Source organism: Brassica napus, chromosome A9 (genome assembly GCF_020379485.1).
Source record: "Brassica napus cultivar Da-Ae chromosome A9, Da-Ae, whole genome shotgun sequence".
Classification (NCBI taxonomy): domain Eukaryota; kingdom Viridiplantae; phylum Streptophyta; class Magnoliopsida; order Brassicales; family Brassicaceae; genus Brassica; species Brassica napus.
Window position 1 is genome coordinate 17,081,909 of NC_063442.1, and position 17,760 is coordinate 17,099,668.

General features: G+C 32.0%; 2 protein-coding genes, 1 non-coding gene and 1 pseudogene across 3 annotated transcripts; all 4 read left to right on the plus strand.

The window, feature by feature from the left end:
• The first annotated feature begins 4,292 nt into the window (after positions 1–4,292).
• Positions 4,293–5,900, plus strand: BNAA09G20290D. The gene has a single exon (XR_007316405.1). It is a non-coding gene; the product is annotated as an uncharacterized BNAA09G20290D (transcript).
• Positions 5,901–6,077: 177 nt separating this feature from the next.
• Positions 6,078–8,882, plus strand: LOC106366890 (calcium-dependent protein kinase 22). The gene is made up of 8 exons (XM_013806567.3): positions 6,078–6,822; positions 6,975–7,121; positions 7,211–7,345; positions 7,692–7,801; positions 7,874–8,041; positions 8,125–8,252; positions 8,342–8,441; positions 8,526–8,882. Exons 1-8 carry the CDS (start codon positions 6,246–6,248, stop codon positions 8,586–8,588), a joined length of 1,428 nt encoding a protein of 475 aa, XP_013662021.2. The 5' UTR covers positions 6,078–6,245; the 3' UTR covers positions 8,589–8,882.
• Positions 8,883–10,309: 1,427 nt separating this feature from the next.
• LOC106363020 lies at positions 10,310–14,536 on the plus strand (annotated as a pseudogene).
• A 101-nt stretch (positions 14,537–14,637) lies between these two features.
• Positions 14,638–16,387, plus strand: LOC106446624 (ATP synthase gamma chain 1, chloroplastic). The gene has a single exon (XM_048740783.1). It carries the CDS (start codon positions 15,088–15,090, stop codon positions 16,213–16,215), a length of 1,128 nt encoding a protein of 375 aa, XP_048596740.1. The 5' UTR covers positions 14,638–15,087; the 3' UTR covers positions 16,216–16,387.
• The last annotated feature ends 1,373 nt before the right edge of the window (positions 16,388–17,760 follow it).

Consider the following 17,760-nt stretch of genomic DNA (forward strand, 5'->3'; position numbering starts at 1 on the left):
TAGGATCATATGAAGGAGAACCAAGTTCCCATCGCTCCCTGATAAGCTGAGTTGTATCTGATGCTTCATAGATCTTTTTTAACACTATTACCTCATTGAATATTGATATTACAAATGTTTAAAAGATCTTCTTCAATCAAAAGACAAAGATTAACAAAAGAGATGACTAAGCCAAGAAGGATATCCCACATCAATGTATGATTTAAAACGATCCTCCATGATGACACTTCTAGCAATAAGCTTAGCGCCTAAAATATTCTGATGGGAATGGAACTGAAAACTCCAGTCCAAAATATTTTGGTTTTCATAGATCAATATTTTCTTTTACGTACCCTTGCGCAAAGCATATATACAACGCTTAGGTTGGAATAATTACTAAAGAGTGATCATATAATATTTGCTATAAATCTCGCAAACCAACTACTACCATATAGAGTAATATTAAAAAATGCAAAACAACCCTCTATCTAATATAACCCTCAACTGAAGTATATAAGATCGTCTGCTTTTGTACAAAACTCACAAATCATGAAAGGATGTCGTTTCGGTAATTAATGGTTATTACGAAACTTGGTCAACCTGATAGTTTTTTCTGTATATTTCTCAAAAGAAAAGAAAACATTAAATCTTGAGTTTCAATAATGTAAACGTTTTGTGACCACAAAACATAACGATAGCCACCTACCACGCAGGCTCAGTCATGTTGCGACCACCAACCAGGCTCACTCACGTGCCAACCCCCACATTATACATTCCCGGACAGCACCCGTAGACACGCGCTGTTCCGAGTTTATATGACATACAGCCACCAACATTTGATTTATGGGCCGTATGACCCCTTTCATGGACTTATACTCCAATGTTTTCACGTATAAATTTATATATTTTGGGCTTTTTGATACTTAGGCCTGATTTAAGATTGTATTCATTATTTGTTCATATTCATATAAGTTTTCATAATTACTCTTTTTCTCATGTATTCTTATTTTTTTCTAGTTATTTCGTTCTATGTTACTCAATTTAAATCCATCAAAAGGATAAACTCATATTCAACATGTTTCTTAAAGTTTATCATGGATTCATGATAGCTTAGAAAAGAGCTGGCAAAAGCCAAGTTGTTTAGAGCATGTTTATTGGTAAAACTCATTTAAAGTTCTTAGTATATTTTTAACTCCTAAAAATATCACTATTTTCGTTGACTAGGAAAGAGAGAAGAAAGAAATAAAGAAGGAAAAGAGACGAAACAAAAGACAACATTTTTCCTCTCTCCAATTCTATCATGACACGTAGGCATAAGAGTCGTGTCTTTATGTGCTTAATTAAAAGACACATTTTACTTTAGTGGCTGTTTTGTTTCTTTTTTTAGTCAAAATAAGCTAAGATCTTAATCTAAGAGATGCCTATAAACGTGCTCTTAGGAGATTGACAAATTGTTTAGCCGGTGAGTTGACTTTTAGTTGATAAATCACACATCAGAACTTACCTTGTCCCATCATTGTCACAACTCTACTGTTATTTTCATTATTATCATTTTTTTGAAAAAAAACTTAAATTATTTTCATTATTATAATTATCTTTATAATAATCGTAACAAAAGTAGAAAAAAATAAGAATACATGGGAGAGCCTAATGCCGGTGGAAATTTTGTCTTTTTGTTTATCTAATTATGTTGACGTTTTTGCCGGCATGCTGAATGATATAAATGCGTCAGCTAGACAGCTACGATATACTACTATTGAATTTCTCAATTATTTTTGTGTTTGACGATTATTGATAAAACATAAGATTGTCGTGTGATAATTTAAATTTTGTTTCAAATTTTCAGAACCAATATGGAAGAAATTAATTACTTTTACACATCTAATCTATTAAAACAGAGTTTTTTTTTTATCTACTGGTAACAAGTCATACTAGGACCATCTAAAAATTACTTAATATGACATATTTCATTATTTATATTAATAATAAAACAAATATAAATATAAATTTATTTTTAAGTATAACAAATTCTATTGAGAAATAATCTAACAAAATCTTACCAATCTTCTAAATATTTTTATAAAATAACACTTAATTAATTTCGTAAATACTAATATAACTTTATAATTCAATGTTAATTAAAAATTTATTATAAAACAAGAAAATAAAATTCTATACTATTTTTTATATATTTTAATTATATTATGTATTATATTAAAATAGAAGTATTATATGAATTAAATATGGGTAAATTTATCAATTTTATTTTTAAAATAGTTTCATTTAAATAAATTATCACTCATCATCAAAATGTGTTAAAATTCGTAAACCATATTATATTTTTTAGAAAAATAAACTTATAAACATAAATTCATTAACATAGGTTAAACTTTTATATCTACAACTACATATTATTTTATTTTTTTTTTTATTTTGAAACTCTCAACAATATATTGTTTTAAAAAATAATAATATACAAAAATATAATAGTTTATAACTAACCTTTAGTTCATATACTATTTAAAAATATGTTATTAGAAAACTATGAAATTTTAATTATTCATTCAAAATATTAGTGACAAATCAAATTTTAATTATACATTTAATATTTATATTAATTATAAACATATTCTGAGAGATGTATAAAAATCTTACCGAAATTAAAATTATTTCAATAAAATAATGTATTAATTTAGTAACAAAACAATTTCGAAAATCATATAATCTCCCACCTCAAATATAGTTGTGTAATTTTCTAAACAATTTTGACAAAATATAAAATTTTAAAAATAAGTATGCAAACTTAAAATGATAATGTTTTAAATTTTTTAAAAGGTATAATCATAGATAATAAAGAATAACTTCTTGAAATGTAACATGAAAAAATAAACTTTGTTAAATTAAAGTAATCTAATATTTTGAAATCTTAATTTAATAACAAAAAAAAACTTAATATCATAACATCCAAAAAATATTCTAAATTAATAAAATTTACTAAAATAATATGATGGATGCTACCATGTATACAATTTACTAAAATAATAGATTTATATTCACAATATATAACACTAAAATTAATATTATATACTTAAAATTTTTATAATAAATCAAAAGTATACATTCATAAAATGAAAAATATCCGCACGAATGTGCGGGTCAAAATCTAGTAACTTTTTTATACCTACGTTTGAAGGAGCTGTTTTTGCTCTACTTCACATATTTCTGAGAAAAACGTTCAAAGTAATTAAAACACACTTATACTATTTTAAAATATGAGCATAATATGAAACTACCTTTTAATTAACGTGTGATTTACAAAAAAAAAACATCTAAAAGTAAAATTATACCTACATATTTCATTAAGAGTATTTTGATAATTATTTACGTATTAGATCGTTTTAATAGAATACACTATCATACATGAGTTTATGTTACTATTAAATATATATTATTTTAAACTACTAACTAAACTGTAATTTTATTTATGAATAGATTATAAATAAAATTAATTTTTTTCTAATTAAAAAACGAAAAGAATATTATTATTTACATTCAATAAATAATTACTTTAAAACCAAATGATGGATAGTTTTAAATAACTTAATATAATAATTAAGCACCTAGAACGGGTCAGAGAAGGAAGTCAATTTAATAATTTATAAAATTAAAATTTTGTTATTATACATCCATATATTTTAACATAGTTTTAGTATTATAAAAGTAAATATTTAAATTAGATGAAAATACTTTTAATTTGATAAACTAAAATATAAAAGTATTTAAAAGTTAATTAAAATGATGGTTTTAAGTTACGGTTGATATGTTATGTTAACTTGTAAGTTATATAAAGGAACGGAGAAGCAATTTTTTATTTTTTACTAGTAACCAATTAATACATGTATATTTAATATTATCAGTTTTTTTTTCTGTCAACTATTATCAGTTTATTAATGAAACATTCCTTAGAGCACCATTAACCCTAAAACCCTCATTTGGGTTCTTAACTTTTTTTTTTTTTTTAATAACTAATCACGGACCACCACGTATCAGTGGGGCCCGCAAATACCATAAGAAGCCACCAAACTTGCCTCTTGCAGAAGAGAAAGAATAGGTGATTTTTAATAAAGTTGTGGGACCCACCTCCTAAGAATCCACTTAAGAGGTGGGGTTAATGATGCTCTTATCATGTTGTTTTTGTTGATGAAAAATATACCTTATCATGTTGCTTCAATTATCGGATACCTTAGAAAATAGAGAGTGAGTTACATGCATGCAAGTATTGTCATTGCCACCAAGAGGAAAAAAACAGAGCAAACCTAACATATTTTTTGAGCAAACCTAGCATGTAATTAACTAATATATCAAATGGTCATTATTGACCAATTAACTAATATATCAAATGGTCGATACTGATGTGTTCTATGAAACATGAGGTCAAGCTAAATTTATAAATTTCATCTGACGGCCACCTTGAAGTTTTTTCAATCTTGATAAACCAATACTAAAACAACTGGGACTAAACCACAATAGTTGCATATAAAATATTGACATGAATTGTTTCAAATATATTAAAAACCAAAGTAAGGGGATTAAACAATGAATGTAAAGAAAAAGGTTGATAGTGATATATAATTAACTGATAAATAGATTTTTATAGACCAACTTTTCTTTTAAAAAATCTGGGAATTTGAGTTAAATATATACTTATGCAGATCAGTATTAGAGATAGTATATTCGCTCGTTTATGCGAGTTGCGTTGTTCACCGATGTCATATACTCCCTCGTTTCGATTTAAAATTTTTGTTTCAAAATAAGTGCCGTTTTAGAGTTTTCAATGCAAAGTTTATTAATAAAATTCTCTAATTTATTTTTCTATTGGTTGAAATATGGTTATGTGTATAAGTAATTGTGTTTTTGTTTTGGAAATATACAAAATCATATGTTTTCTTAATTTGTGTGTATAAATTTAGAATGACAATAAAATAAAACGGAGGGAGTATGTTGCAAGCTTTTAACATTTAGACCCCAGAAAATATATATGTTACAAGCTGAAACCTCCATTACAGGGATTTAGATATGTTTTACTGTAATCCTTAATCCTTATGAACATCATATCTAATATGTATGTTTGAAATATTGTAAATGAATGAACAATATAGAGTACGAAAATGTGTGTGAAAGAGGCAGGGAGACAAGGTTGAGAAAAAAATAAATAGCTAATCCACATGTATATGCACAATATTACTCATATAATCTTTCTTTTTTTTTTAAACTGGCCTAATATTACTCATATATACACATGCTTATTAATAATTAATCCTCACATGGACTCTTTCTCGCTCTCGCCCTTTCTCACTATATAGGTATGTGTACTTTTTGTTATTAGCTTTCAAAATCTTTCTAAATACTTCAAAGGACATAATCTCAAAAAGGATCAAAGATCAAACAATATGGCATTAATGGCGAAGAATAATCCATACGAGTACACAAAGATGGAGAAAGAAGATCCCCAAGATTTGAGTCACACAAGAGCTCAATTTCTAATCCAGAAGGTTTTGGAACGGGCAGACCAGAAGACAAGACAGCAGCAGCAGCGGAGAAAGAGATCATCTGGACCGTTGATTATGATCAGAGTGGTTGGGTTAAGAATGAGATCGGTAAGAAACTAAGGAAGCTGAGGAAGAACAATACTTGTGTTTGCACCACTCTTATCTCTCGTTTCCTCAAACCGTTTAAACGATTTTGGTCATCTTCTCCTTCTTCTCCAACAATCTCTGATCTTTCTCCTTTATTCTCTCTTCAAGATTGATGATTTGGAATTGTTTTTTTTTTTTGTTGTAATGCATTCTCATGTCCTTCCTACACGTCAATTAAAAGCGCTATATATGTGGCCTGAAAAAAAAGGCAAATAGCTTTATTAATTTCGGTTTGAAAAAGATATGAACGGAATGATTTAATTACTTTTATTTCACAACAATTGTTTTACAAGCAGTAGTACGATTTATAATGGGGGATTTCAATTGTTAGATTTACACTATTAATTGTTTTTAGATGAACTTTTTTTTTTATAAAAGGCAAAAAGTTATTCTTTCCTTCCTTCTATAACTGAAAATGAAAATGACAAAAGAAATAATAGAAAAGAAAAAACAAAGACCAAAGACTTGTCTGGCCATCATCAAACAAAAGTCTTCTTAAATCTTTCCTGCATCATCTTCTTCTTCTTAAAACCAAAGAAACATAATCTTTGAAGATCCCCCATTGAACCAATGGGTTGTTGCGGCAGTAAAAGCCTACCAGCATCTGATCTCGTCACTGAACGAGAGCCTGCAGGGACCATACTAGGGAAGCCATTAGTAGAGTTCAAAAAGCTTTACAAACTTCGTGAAGAACTAGGCAAAGGTGGGTTTGCCACAACCTACATGTGCCAAGAGATCTCCACAGGCCGTAGTTTCGCCTGCAAATCCATCCCCAAGAGGAACCTCACCAGCCAAGAAGCCGTGAAGACAGAGATTGAGATAATGGAAAACCTTTCAGGAGTATCCAACATCGTGCAGTTTCATGCTTCTTACGAGGACAAGAACTTCGTACACATCGTGATGGAGCTTTGTCGTGGTGGTGAGTTATTCGACAGGATCGATGCTTTGGTCAAGTCTCATAGATATTACACTGAGAAAGATGCTGCTGTGATCTTTAAGTCGATTGTGAACGCTGTCCAGATTTGTCATTCGATGAATGTGCTTCACAGGGATGTTAAGCCAGAGAACTTCTTATTCTCTAGTGATGATGAAGAGAGTTCTAAGCTCAAGGCTATCGACTTTGGTTGTTCTGTTTACATCAAAGAAGGTGAGAGCTACTGAATCATCATCATCATCATGACTGTTTGCTTATATTTTGCTTCAAATAATCAGTCATTCACAAAAGTTTGCTACCTTTACAATGCATAGAGCTATTTTTAGATAGTTTGATACTAAGAATGGTATTTTCAACAAGTACAGGAGTAGAATTGAAGGAGAAAGTAGGCAGTCTTTACTACATTGCTCCTGAAGTGTTGAGAGAGGAAAGCTATGGGAAAGAGATCGACATTTGGAGTGCAGGTGTTATATTGTATATCTTACTCAGTGGCAGCCCTCCATTTGGAAATGGTAAAGGAGCTTAAGCTATAAATAATGACTTTGATTTGTTCTTCCTTTTCTTGGTGGTGGTTTTTAATCTGTGATTGTTTGTTTTGTAGATGATGAGATTAAGAAAGGAATAATTGATTTTGATAGCCAACCTTGGCCTTGTATATCTGTGGGTGCAAAAGACCTTATCAAGAGGATGCTCAACAAAAACCAAAAGGAACGAATCTCTGCTGAAAATGTTCTTGGTAAGCCTCTTTGTTTGAGATTTTGATCTTTGAAGGCAGGATTGTTTGTGTTTGGTGGGTGTTGTGAATTTCTTATCAGGGCCGGCTCTGAGATTTTTGGGGTTTCAAGCGATTTAGTATAGATTTCGATTAATAATAATAAATTTGTACAAATTTGGGGGCATGTATCTATATAAGTATCAAGGACCGGCCCTGCTTCTTACAAGAATCTAGAATGAGCTTATAGACCCTTGCTTAGGCCTTATAATTACCTTATGTGAAGCTTGAAGTCCTTAGGTTGCTCTGTCTGGAATGTAATTGTGAGTTTATGGTTGTCTATAACTAACAATACTTGTGGTTTTTATAGAACATCCTTGGATCTTGAGTGAAGCTCCTGATAAGCCTATTGATGGCGTTGTTTTGTCCCGTTTGAAGCAATTCCGAGCTATGAACAAGCTTAAGAAGCTAGCTCTCAAGGTAAAAGAAACTCGCTCTCCCGTACTGCCTGAAAAATTCAGAATGTGATTTGTGTGTTGTTTTGTTTTGCAGGTTATAGCAGAGGGTCTATCAGAAGAGGAAATCAGAAGTCTTAAAACCATGTTTGAGAGTATGGATACCGACGAAAGCGGGTCAATCACTTATGAAGAACTCAAAACTGGACTGAATAGACTTGGTTCTAAACTCCCTGAAGCTGAAGTTAAACAACTCATGGAAGCCGTAAGTACTCATAAACCATCTCTTTTGTTAATCTCATACAGAAAGAATCTGAAACACATAATGATCTATATATACATTTTCAGGCTGATGTGGATGGTAATGGAACAATAGACTACACGGAGTTTATCACAGCGACGATGCATAGACACAGATTGGAACGTGATGAACATTTGCACAAAGCATTCCTACACTTTGATAAAGACAACAGTGGGTAAGTACTAAGTTCAATAACGAGTTGTAAAAATGTAGAGAAATAGAATGTTCAAAACGTCAATGTATATTGGTGTGTTTGTATTTTAGGTACATAACCAAGGATGAGTTGGAGATAGCCATGAAGGAGCATGGCATGGGAGATGAAGCTTGTGCCAAAGAAATTATATCAGAAGTTGATAAAGATAATGTAAGTATCACAATCTACATATTTCCCTTAATCCCGGTTTTAACATCTAACCTGGTTCTGAATCTTGTAATGAATTCTTCACAGGACGAAAGAATAAACTATGAGGAGTTTTGTGCTATGATGAGAAGTGGTAACTTGCAGTCATAAGGGCAACTTATTCATCACTGATCATAAGCACTTGTTTCACTTGAAAGCGGTTTTGTCAAACCGGAGAAAAAGAGTTAAACCGGGGAAACCGAGGTGAGAGGTAGTTGATCATGAAACTTGTGTTACATACTTACATGTCTTCTTGTAATCAAATACACTATTACCAATCTATTATATTAAAAGGGAAGCATTCTTGAAAAATCTACTTAAAAAAGTTGTTTGGACCCTTTCATTAACTAACAATATTTTTGGTCTTATCATAATAATTGACTAATAATATATTATTTTATATTTCTCTAACAATAATTTAGTCACTGCTATATATCTTTGTTTTTTTTTTAACTGAACTATATATCTTTGTTAGACTTATTAAAATCAAATATCTTACAATACGTATAACACCAACTTATTTGATTTTAATAAGTCCAACAAAAATTTATGGAAAACAGAAGTTGGAGCCCTGATACCTTTTGATAAAACCAAATATCTTACCATACGTATAACACCAACTTATTTTGATTTTAATAAGTCCATTCACCAACCAATAAGTTTAAAACCAAACATATTGTTAATTTTGAAGTAAACATACCGATTTACTATATGTATTGATATATATATAATATTGTATTTTAATGTTTGTGGAATATTTATACAAACAAGTAAAAAAAAAGATCTAATATACTTTAAAATACGAGTTGGTTTAAATCCATAAATTAAATACCCGTAAAATTCATATAATTTTCAAGTATGTAACTGATTCGATTAGGTTTGGGTATCTAAAACCCAAAGTACCAGTAAGCCTGAAAAATACCTGAGATTCCAAATAAATACCCAAATAAATATGCGAAAAGCCCGTATTTTAACCTAAATCATGAATCGAAAAACTAAAAATACTTAAAATTTAATTTGAATATCCAAAATATATTTTAAAATTGGAATTTTACCCAAAACCTGAAACAATAACCAAAAACCCAAACCTACAATTTAAAAGAATATCCAAATTTAAAACATATACGAAATACCCATACATACCTAATATACTAAAAAGATCCGATTAATTTGGGTACCTGATCGGGTCTCGGATATGATCCGGACCAAATCAAAACCTGTGGGTCTTAAAAAATAACCAATAGATACTTTGTCCTGGACTCGAACCGAACCTATATTTTCATGTCGGTCTTGGTTTGTGTTTTTGGATCCAGATAAAATAGACAGACCAAAAGAGTTAAATAAAAATGTACACACAAAATCTTAAATAAACTTATTTATGAATTATATAATTTTACAAAAATTATCTGCCTCAATATAATAATATTTTGTAACCTAATAATGTACAACAATCTACAAATATTAATTCATATCAAATTGTTTATACTTTTAAAAAAACCCGCGCTTTCTAATCGCGGGTCAAAATCTAGTTCATTCTTAGAACAACCTGAGATTAGTAGCTATGTTTACACTATTGACTTGAGCCAAGTAAAGAAACACAAAAGTAGAAGGAGACCAAATATCACAAAACCAATCACAGAACAAACCGAGACTGGTAGCTCCTTAAGAGAGATACATGCATTCTGTGAGACCAAATACATGCATTATATACAAAAATACTGTATAAATCTGAATATGTAAAGACTGTTCAAAAGACAGTTGAGATGAAGAGAAAAACAGAATACTAATATTAAAGACCATTTTGCCAACATGAAAATATATATTTAAAGACCATGTCAGTCAACTTAAAAACCTACACTTACCAACCAAGAATTTTTTACTAGAGAAGCAACCCACTCAGATCAATGGGTTGCTTCTCTAGTAAAAACCTACACTTACCAACCTAGAAGATCATACTTGACAAACCATTCGAGGACATCAAGAAGCTTTACACCCTCCATGAGAAACTCGGTGAAGGGCAATTCAGCATCACTCGCCAATGCAAGGTGGAGGCTACTGGTAAGACCTACGCTTGCAAGTCCATACTCAAGACGAAGCTAAATAGTAAAGAAGATGAGATCTCTGTGAAGAGAGACATTCATATCATGAAGCATTTGTCTGGACAGCCATTGAGTTCAAAAACACTTACGAAGACCAAGACTCTGTACACTTGGTGATGGAGCTTTGTGGCGGTAAAGGCTTATTCGACAAAATGGCCAGTTCTCAGAGACATCCTGAGAAAGATGCTGCTGGAATCATCAAGCAGATTGTGAATATTGTGCAGGCTTGTCATTTCATGGGTGTGATGCATCGTGACATTACGCCTGAGAACTTCTTGTTTTCGAGTAACGATGAGAATGCTATCCTCAAAGCAATCAACTATAGATGCGCTGTCTTTATCGAGGAAGGTTGATCTTTGTGATATGGTCAAGTAAGCCATCTTACTTAGTTTGATTCTTATATTCATATCACTGATGCATGAGAAGAATACAATGATCGTGTTGGGACTGGTTGTTATGTTGCTCCCGAATTATTACAAGGACATTACGGGAAAGAATCTGACATTTGGAGTGCAGGGGTTATTTTGTACATACTACTCTGCGGCCAACCTCCCTTTGTGACTAGTAAAAAGAAACAAAATGATTTCTTGATTTGTTTCTTCTTCTTGGGGTTTGAAAATGTAACTTATATGTTTATATTTTAGAACCTGAGGAACATATGCTCTATGAGATACAGAATGCTCCTATTGATTTTGAGAGCCATCCATGGCCTTGTACATCTTCAGCAGCCACAGATCTTGTCAAGAAGATGCTTATTAGGAACCCCAAGAAACGAATCACTGCTGCTAAGGTTCTTGGTAAGCCTCTTTTCTTCTCTTTCTTGCTCTTGTTCCTTCTGCAATGTCTTACTTAGCATGGGTATTTTATCCAAAAACCCGAAAATCAAATTCGGACCGAACTAAAAAAAATTTAACCAAAATTTACAAAAACCGGATGGTTCCTATTTCCTTATGCCAAAAAGTCGAGACTAAACCAAGAACCGAATAGTTGAAGTACAATTCATTTACCTAAACATATTAGTTATATTTAGTTTTAAAATAAATATATATCTAAAATATAATCTGTAAACAGAAAATTATAAAAGAAGAATATTATTTTTGGTTTTTTTCGGTTTTACTAAGGTTTTTGGTTCTAGACGTTTTTGGGTTTAAATCCACTCAAATATACGTACTCTGGATTTCATAAAAAAATAGAATACCAATCCGAACCCGACTAAACCCAAATTTATCTGATCAAAAAAATTATCGGCTCCTAAATGGATCCAAAGCATCCCAACTCAATAACCCAAAATCCAAATAACCCGACCCAATCTGAACCGTAAACCCGAATACTGAGGACTAGCTTTACTATTCTCTTGGTTGTTTATAGGATATCCTTGGATCACAGACGGAGAAGCCTCCAGTAAGCCTATTGATAGCGTTGTTTCAACCTGTTTGAAACAAGAAAAATTTACGCTCAGACATACTTTTTCTCTATCCTATATCACTCTAACATATTTTCTTCATCTCAAGTACTTTCTTGTGTTTCATTGTCTAAATTACCCTTGAAACTGAAGTAGTATTTACCTTTCTCTCTTTCTTCGATTTACTTTATCGTGACCTCATTTCATTATCTCAATTTCTCTCATTTTCTTTTAACTCAAGACGTCGACGTTTGTCTTCTTCACCTTCGCCGACCAAAAACTCCAGTCACTCCACGGCTTTATCTATCCATCAGAAAAGCATGACAAATCTGAACTTCCTCTACCCTTTCAATCTACTTATCCTATGTTACAGATTGACTTAGATCCATTTCATCCTTTTGTAGTTTCGGAATATTCTGCTTACAAATCTCCTTTGACTCGACGCATGCACACTCCGCCGATAATTCCCCACCAGAATTAAACCGTTAATTTCTGGGTTTTGAATTCAACTTAAAAGTTGTAAATTTTATGGAATTTGGAGTTCTGTTCCATGAATGAATTTGGCTGGTTTAGTGTTTGTGTGGATACTCAACTTAGTTGACCATGACTTCTTGTCAATCTATAGTTAGTCAACCATAATTTAATTTACGCCTAACTACAACCACGTGACCACAACTAAGTTTGCAACTGAACGCAAGCTTTGCAACATATAATAAAATCTAAGATGCCTTGGTGTTTTATAGGATACTAAGACCACAAAACGTGTAACCAAAGACACAAACTGTGGAATAATATATCTTTCATACATATGACTGCTCAACACATATCCCACCCACTAACCACAAGTACAAAACATCATTCACCACAACTTCATTTACATGATCCAACAGACGACCACATCTTTAGTCCCTCCACAATGATACTAACAAAAAAAAACTCAAGAAAAATATATTATCCAACCAAACCAACATGTACTCAATTTAGTTTACAACTTCTCGTCAATCTATAACCAGCCAACCACAACTTCATATACCTTTAACCACAACCACATAACCACAAACGGTTGCAACTCACCACAAACTATGCAACACCATAAACTCTGCAAATCTAAAGCGTCTAGGTGTTTTTGTTTTTTCATATTAAATCCATTACAAATCAATCCAACGGTTATTGGCTAAGCCATAAACTATAGTACCAATCCCTGTCCACCACTAGACAAGTAGATGTGTACTTCTTTCAATAAGAGCCGTCAGATTTCTTTTATAAACCTCTAATCTAATGGTTCTAACTCAATCCTAATGTTCAATAAATTTATCAAAAAAAGTGCATCCAAAAGAAGTTAATTTTTGGCTACTTTACGTTTGGTTAGCATTCAACCAAAACTTAGCCTCTCTCGTCCATGTAAAGGGCAATAAGGGAAGAAAAAATCAAAAGTAAGACAAAAAATACACTACATGGAGAAAGTATGTCAACATGATAAAGACCCATGAGAAAGTACCCAATAATGTAAACTTCTCTTGAAACAATTAGGTAATATGAATAAGCTCAAGAAGGTAGCTCTAACGGTAAAAGTCTTTAGACCTAACTCTTGCAAGTATAATCTTAAAAAGCTTACTAATTTCTAGAGTGGTCGTATTTCCTATCTTTGCAGGTTATGGCAAAGAATCTATCAGAAGAGGAAATCAAAGGTCTTAAAACAACGTTCAATAACATCGATACAGATAAAACTGGCACAGTCACTCCTGAAGAACACAAAAGAGGGCTAACTACACTTGGCTCTAAAGTCTCTGAAACATGAAACAGAAGTGACGCAACTCATAGAAGCCGTGAGTTATCATTGCAGTCTCTTACTTTTTTGTATCCTTACAATTATAACCAACACATGATAAGGGCTTTTCAGGCTGATGTGGACGGTAATGGAACAATCGACATAGAGGAGTTTATCTCTGCAACGTTGGATAGATTCAAACTGGACCAAGATGAACAAGTTCGCCTAGCATTCCAACACTTTGACAAAGACAATGACGGGTAATTAAGTTCAGTTATTGCTTTAGACAAATCATTCATATACTTATTGTCAAGAGAATCAAGCTCAGTATGTCTGTCTTATCAAAACATTTTAACAATAGGCTAATAACGAGGGATGAGTTGGAGATAGCAATGAAGGATTGTGGTGTGGGAGATAAAGATAGCATCAAACAAATGACATCAGAAGTCGATGCTAACAATATAAGTTAGTCACGGTACGCTGATCCAACATAACCGGTTTTGAAATCTTGTAATGAACTCTCTTGCAGGATGGAAGCATAGACATTGAGGAATTTTTCACAATGATGGGAAATTGTGAAGGGCAAGCACAGAGACATAAATGGAAATTATTCTGGTCAATTTACCAAATGTTCTTGTGTTCACCCAATATAACGGTTGGAAGAAGAGATAAACCTGAGTAAACCGTGGTAGAGTATTTGAAACTTAGCTCCTTGCAAGCAATCTACTTGTACTTTTTTTTTTACTTGTATTTTTATTGAGAAGCTTACGACAAAAAGAGTTACGTATTTTGGTCAGAAGTGTGAAAGAAACTTATTATGGTTAAAAAAAAAACATTTGAAGGTATTTTTTCTAATATATCTTTTCAATATTTAAAAGTCAAAATATTCATACAGATCCAAAATGTGTACGGGTACAGATAACTGGTTGGTTTATCTTACTAAACCAAATCAAACCGAAACAGACTAATTTAATTTCCGTCACTTGTTATCAGATATTTCCTCTGCTAGGTTGAGACTCGACTCATTACACACACAAGCATTGGTTGGCTGATAAACAAAACAAGTAGATATGCCACCATTTTTTTTTTTGAAGATCTCGGTTCCTCCATTTATACAATGCCACGTCAACAACAGGGTCCCACATTCAAGACTTCGAGAAACTCAAAGGAGAATAAACCTTATCTCCAAACCTCATCCGTTACCTTCTCTTCCCTCCACTCAATTCCTCTTCTTTCGTTTCTCTTCCTTCTTACAATCAAAGAACATAGATAAGGTTAAACCAAAACACTGTCTGAACAAACAAAAAAACTTGTCTTCCGTCTGAACCAAGATCAAGAACAATGGCTTGCACTAATCTAACAACAATGTGGGGTGTTTCATCAAACCCATCTCTTTCAGACTCCTCCTCCTTGTCGTTCCGCTCCGTTCTCAACCCGCTTCCTCTCCCAAACCACAACTCCTCTCCTTCAAGATCCTCCTCCGTCGCTCCAATCCAATCCTCCCTCCGTGAGCTCAGAGACCGAATCGACTCAGTCAAAAACACTCAGAAGATCACCGAAGCCATGAAGCTCGTCGCCGCGGCAAAAGTCAGGAGAGCTCAAGAAGCTGTCGTCAACGGACGACCCTTCTCAGAAACCCTAGTTGAAGTCCTTTACAACATCAACGAACAGCTTCAAACCGATGACATCGATGTGCCCTTAACCAAGATCAGACCGGTTAAGAAAGTGGCCCTCGTCGTCGTAACCGGAGACCGTGGACTATGCGGTGGGTTCAATAACTTCATCATCAAGAAAGCAGAGACGAGGATCAAGGAGCTTCAAGGGTTAGGTCTTGACTACACAGTCATTAGCGTGGGGAAGAAGGGAAACTCTTACTTCCTCCGCCGTCCGTACATCCCCGTCGACAAGTACCTCGAGGCCGGGACCTTACCGACGGCGAAAGAGGCTCAAGCCGTTGCCGATGATGTCTTCTCTCTGTTTATAAGCGAGGAGGTCGACAAGGTCGAGCTCTTGTACACGAAGTTCGTGTCTTTGGTCAAATCGGAACCCGTGATCCACACGCTACTGCCTTTATCTCCCAAAGGAGAGATCTGCGACATTAACGGGAACTGTGTTGACGCTGCTGAAGACGAGCTCTTCAGGCTGACGACCAAAGAAGGGAAGCTGACGGTCGAGAGAGAGACTTTTCGGACACCGACCGCTGATTTCTCGCCCATCTTGCAGTTCGAGCAAGACCCTGTTCAGATTCTCGACGCTCTGTTGCCTTTGTATCTGAACAGTCAGATTCTTAGGGCCTTGCAGGAGTCGTTGGCGAGTGAGCTCGCGGCTAGGATGAGTGCGATGAGTAGTGCTTCGGATAATGCATCGGATCTTAAGAAATCGCTTTCGATGGTTTATAATAGAAAACGTCAGGCTAAGATTACTGGTGAGATTCTTGAGATTGTTGCTGGAGCTAATGCTCAGGCCTGATTTGTTATGATCAGACTCTTTTTTTTTTATATATACTATTTTCGGTCGTACAATGTATAATCGTCAAGAACTCCTATTATCTTTATATAATCATGCGATTACAAACATAATAAGGTTGTATATTCTCGCAGCTTTGCTAGGATATTTTAAAGGAATGTTTTATTTCTGTTTATATCATTTTGTGTCCTACTCGATTATTCTTACGAAAGATCTTAGAAATACATGATCTCAGTGACTTTGCTTATGACAAAACTAATACTATATATTATAGATTATAGATTTGAGGGAGAATTATGAACTTTGACCCAAGATCTTCTGGCAATAAAAATAAAGAAAAACAAAATTACATCATCTCTCAGTCGATCACATCTATACTATATATTATTTGCGAAGTAAAATTTAGCAACAAAGCTCTCACGTTAAAAGTTAGAGCGGTTAATATCTATACTACCCTTAATGAATTTATCTATAATTAACTATATAATCAAAACCAAATTTTTATTTATAATATTAATTTTTTTTCAAAAAGATAATTTTTACATTGTGTTGTTATCTTAAAACATATTTTTCAGTTATAAATATAATTAAAAACGAATTTTTATTAATAATATTACTTTTTTTCAAAAAGATAATTTTTACATTGTGTTGTTATTTTAAAACATATTTTTCAGTTAAAAATATAATCTATACTATTATTTGCAAAGTAAAATTTTGCAACGGAGCTCTCACGTTAAAAGTTAAAGCGGTTAATATCTTTTATACACTTAATGAATAATTATATAAATTAGTCAAAAAATAAAAACGAATTTCAAATCTATCTGATTAAAAAAGTGATTAATATTAACAATAAATCGTTTATACCCTTAATGAATAAATTCTATAAATTAGTTAAAAATAAAAATGAATTTAAAATATATCTAATTAAATAAGTGATTAAAATTAATAATACTAAGAATTGTCTAAAATATAAATAATTAAAAACAAATTTTTATTAATACTATTATATTAGATAATTGACTATAAATAAATATAATAAAAATTTTAAAAATAAAAACATATTTTAAAACATAAGATAATTCTTAGATATATTCTGTTGTTATCTGAAAATAATATTTTAATATAAAATTTATAGTTAGATATAAAACAATTTATAGTTAAATATATTTTTTAAAATATATGTGAATGTTTTTAAAATTTAACTCAACAATAAGAATATATATTTTTTGATAAAAACTAATGAATATATATTAATAATATTTTATTTATATGTTATATTTGTTAATTGACTTTAAGTAAGTATAATAAAATTCTCAAAAATAAAATATATTTTTAAAACATAAGATAATTCTTAAATATGTTGTGTTTTTATCTGAAATAATATATTTTATTATAAAATATAAAGTTTAATGTTTGATTTATCTTTTTAAAAACATAATTAATAATTTATTATATTGGTTTTTATTTAATAGTTATAAATAGATAAATATCTATAAGGATATTTATTATGTGCGGGCAGAACATCTAGTATATTCAAAGATTCAAAGT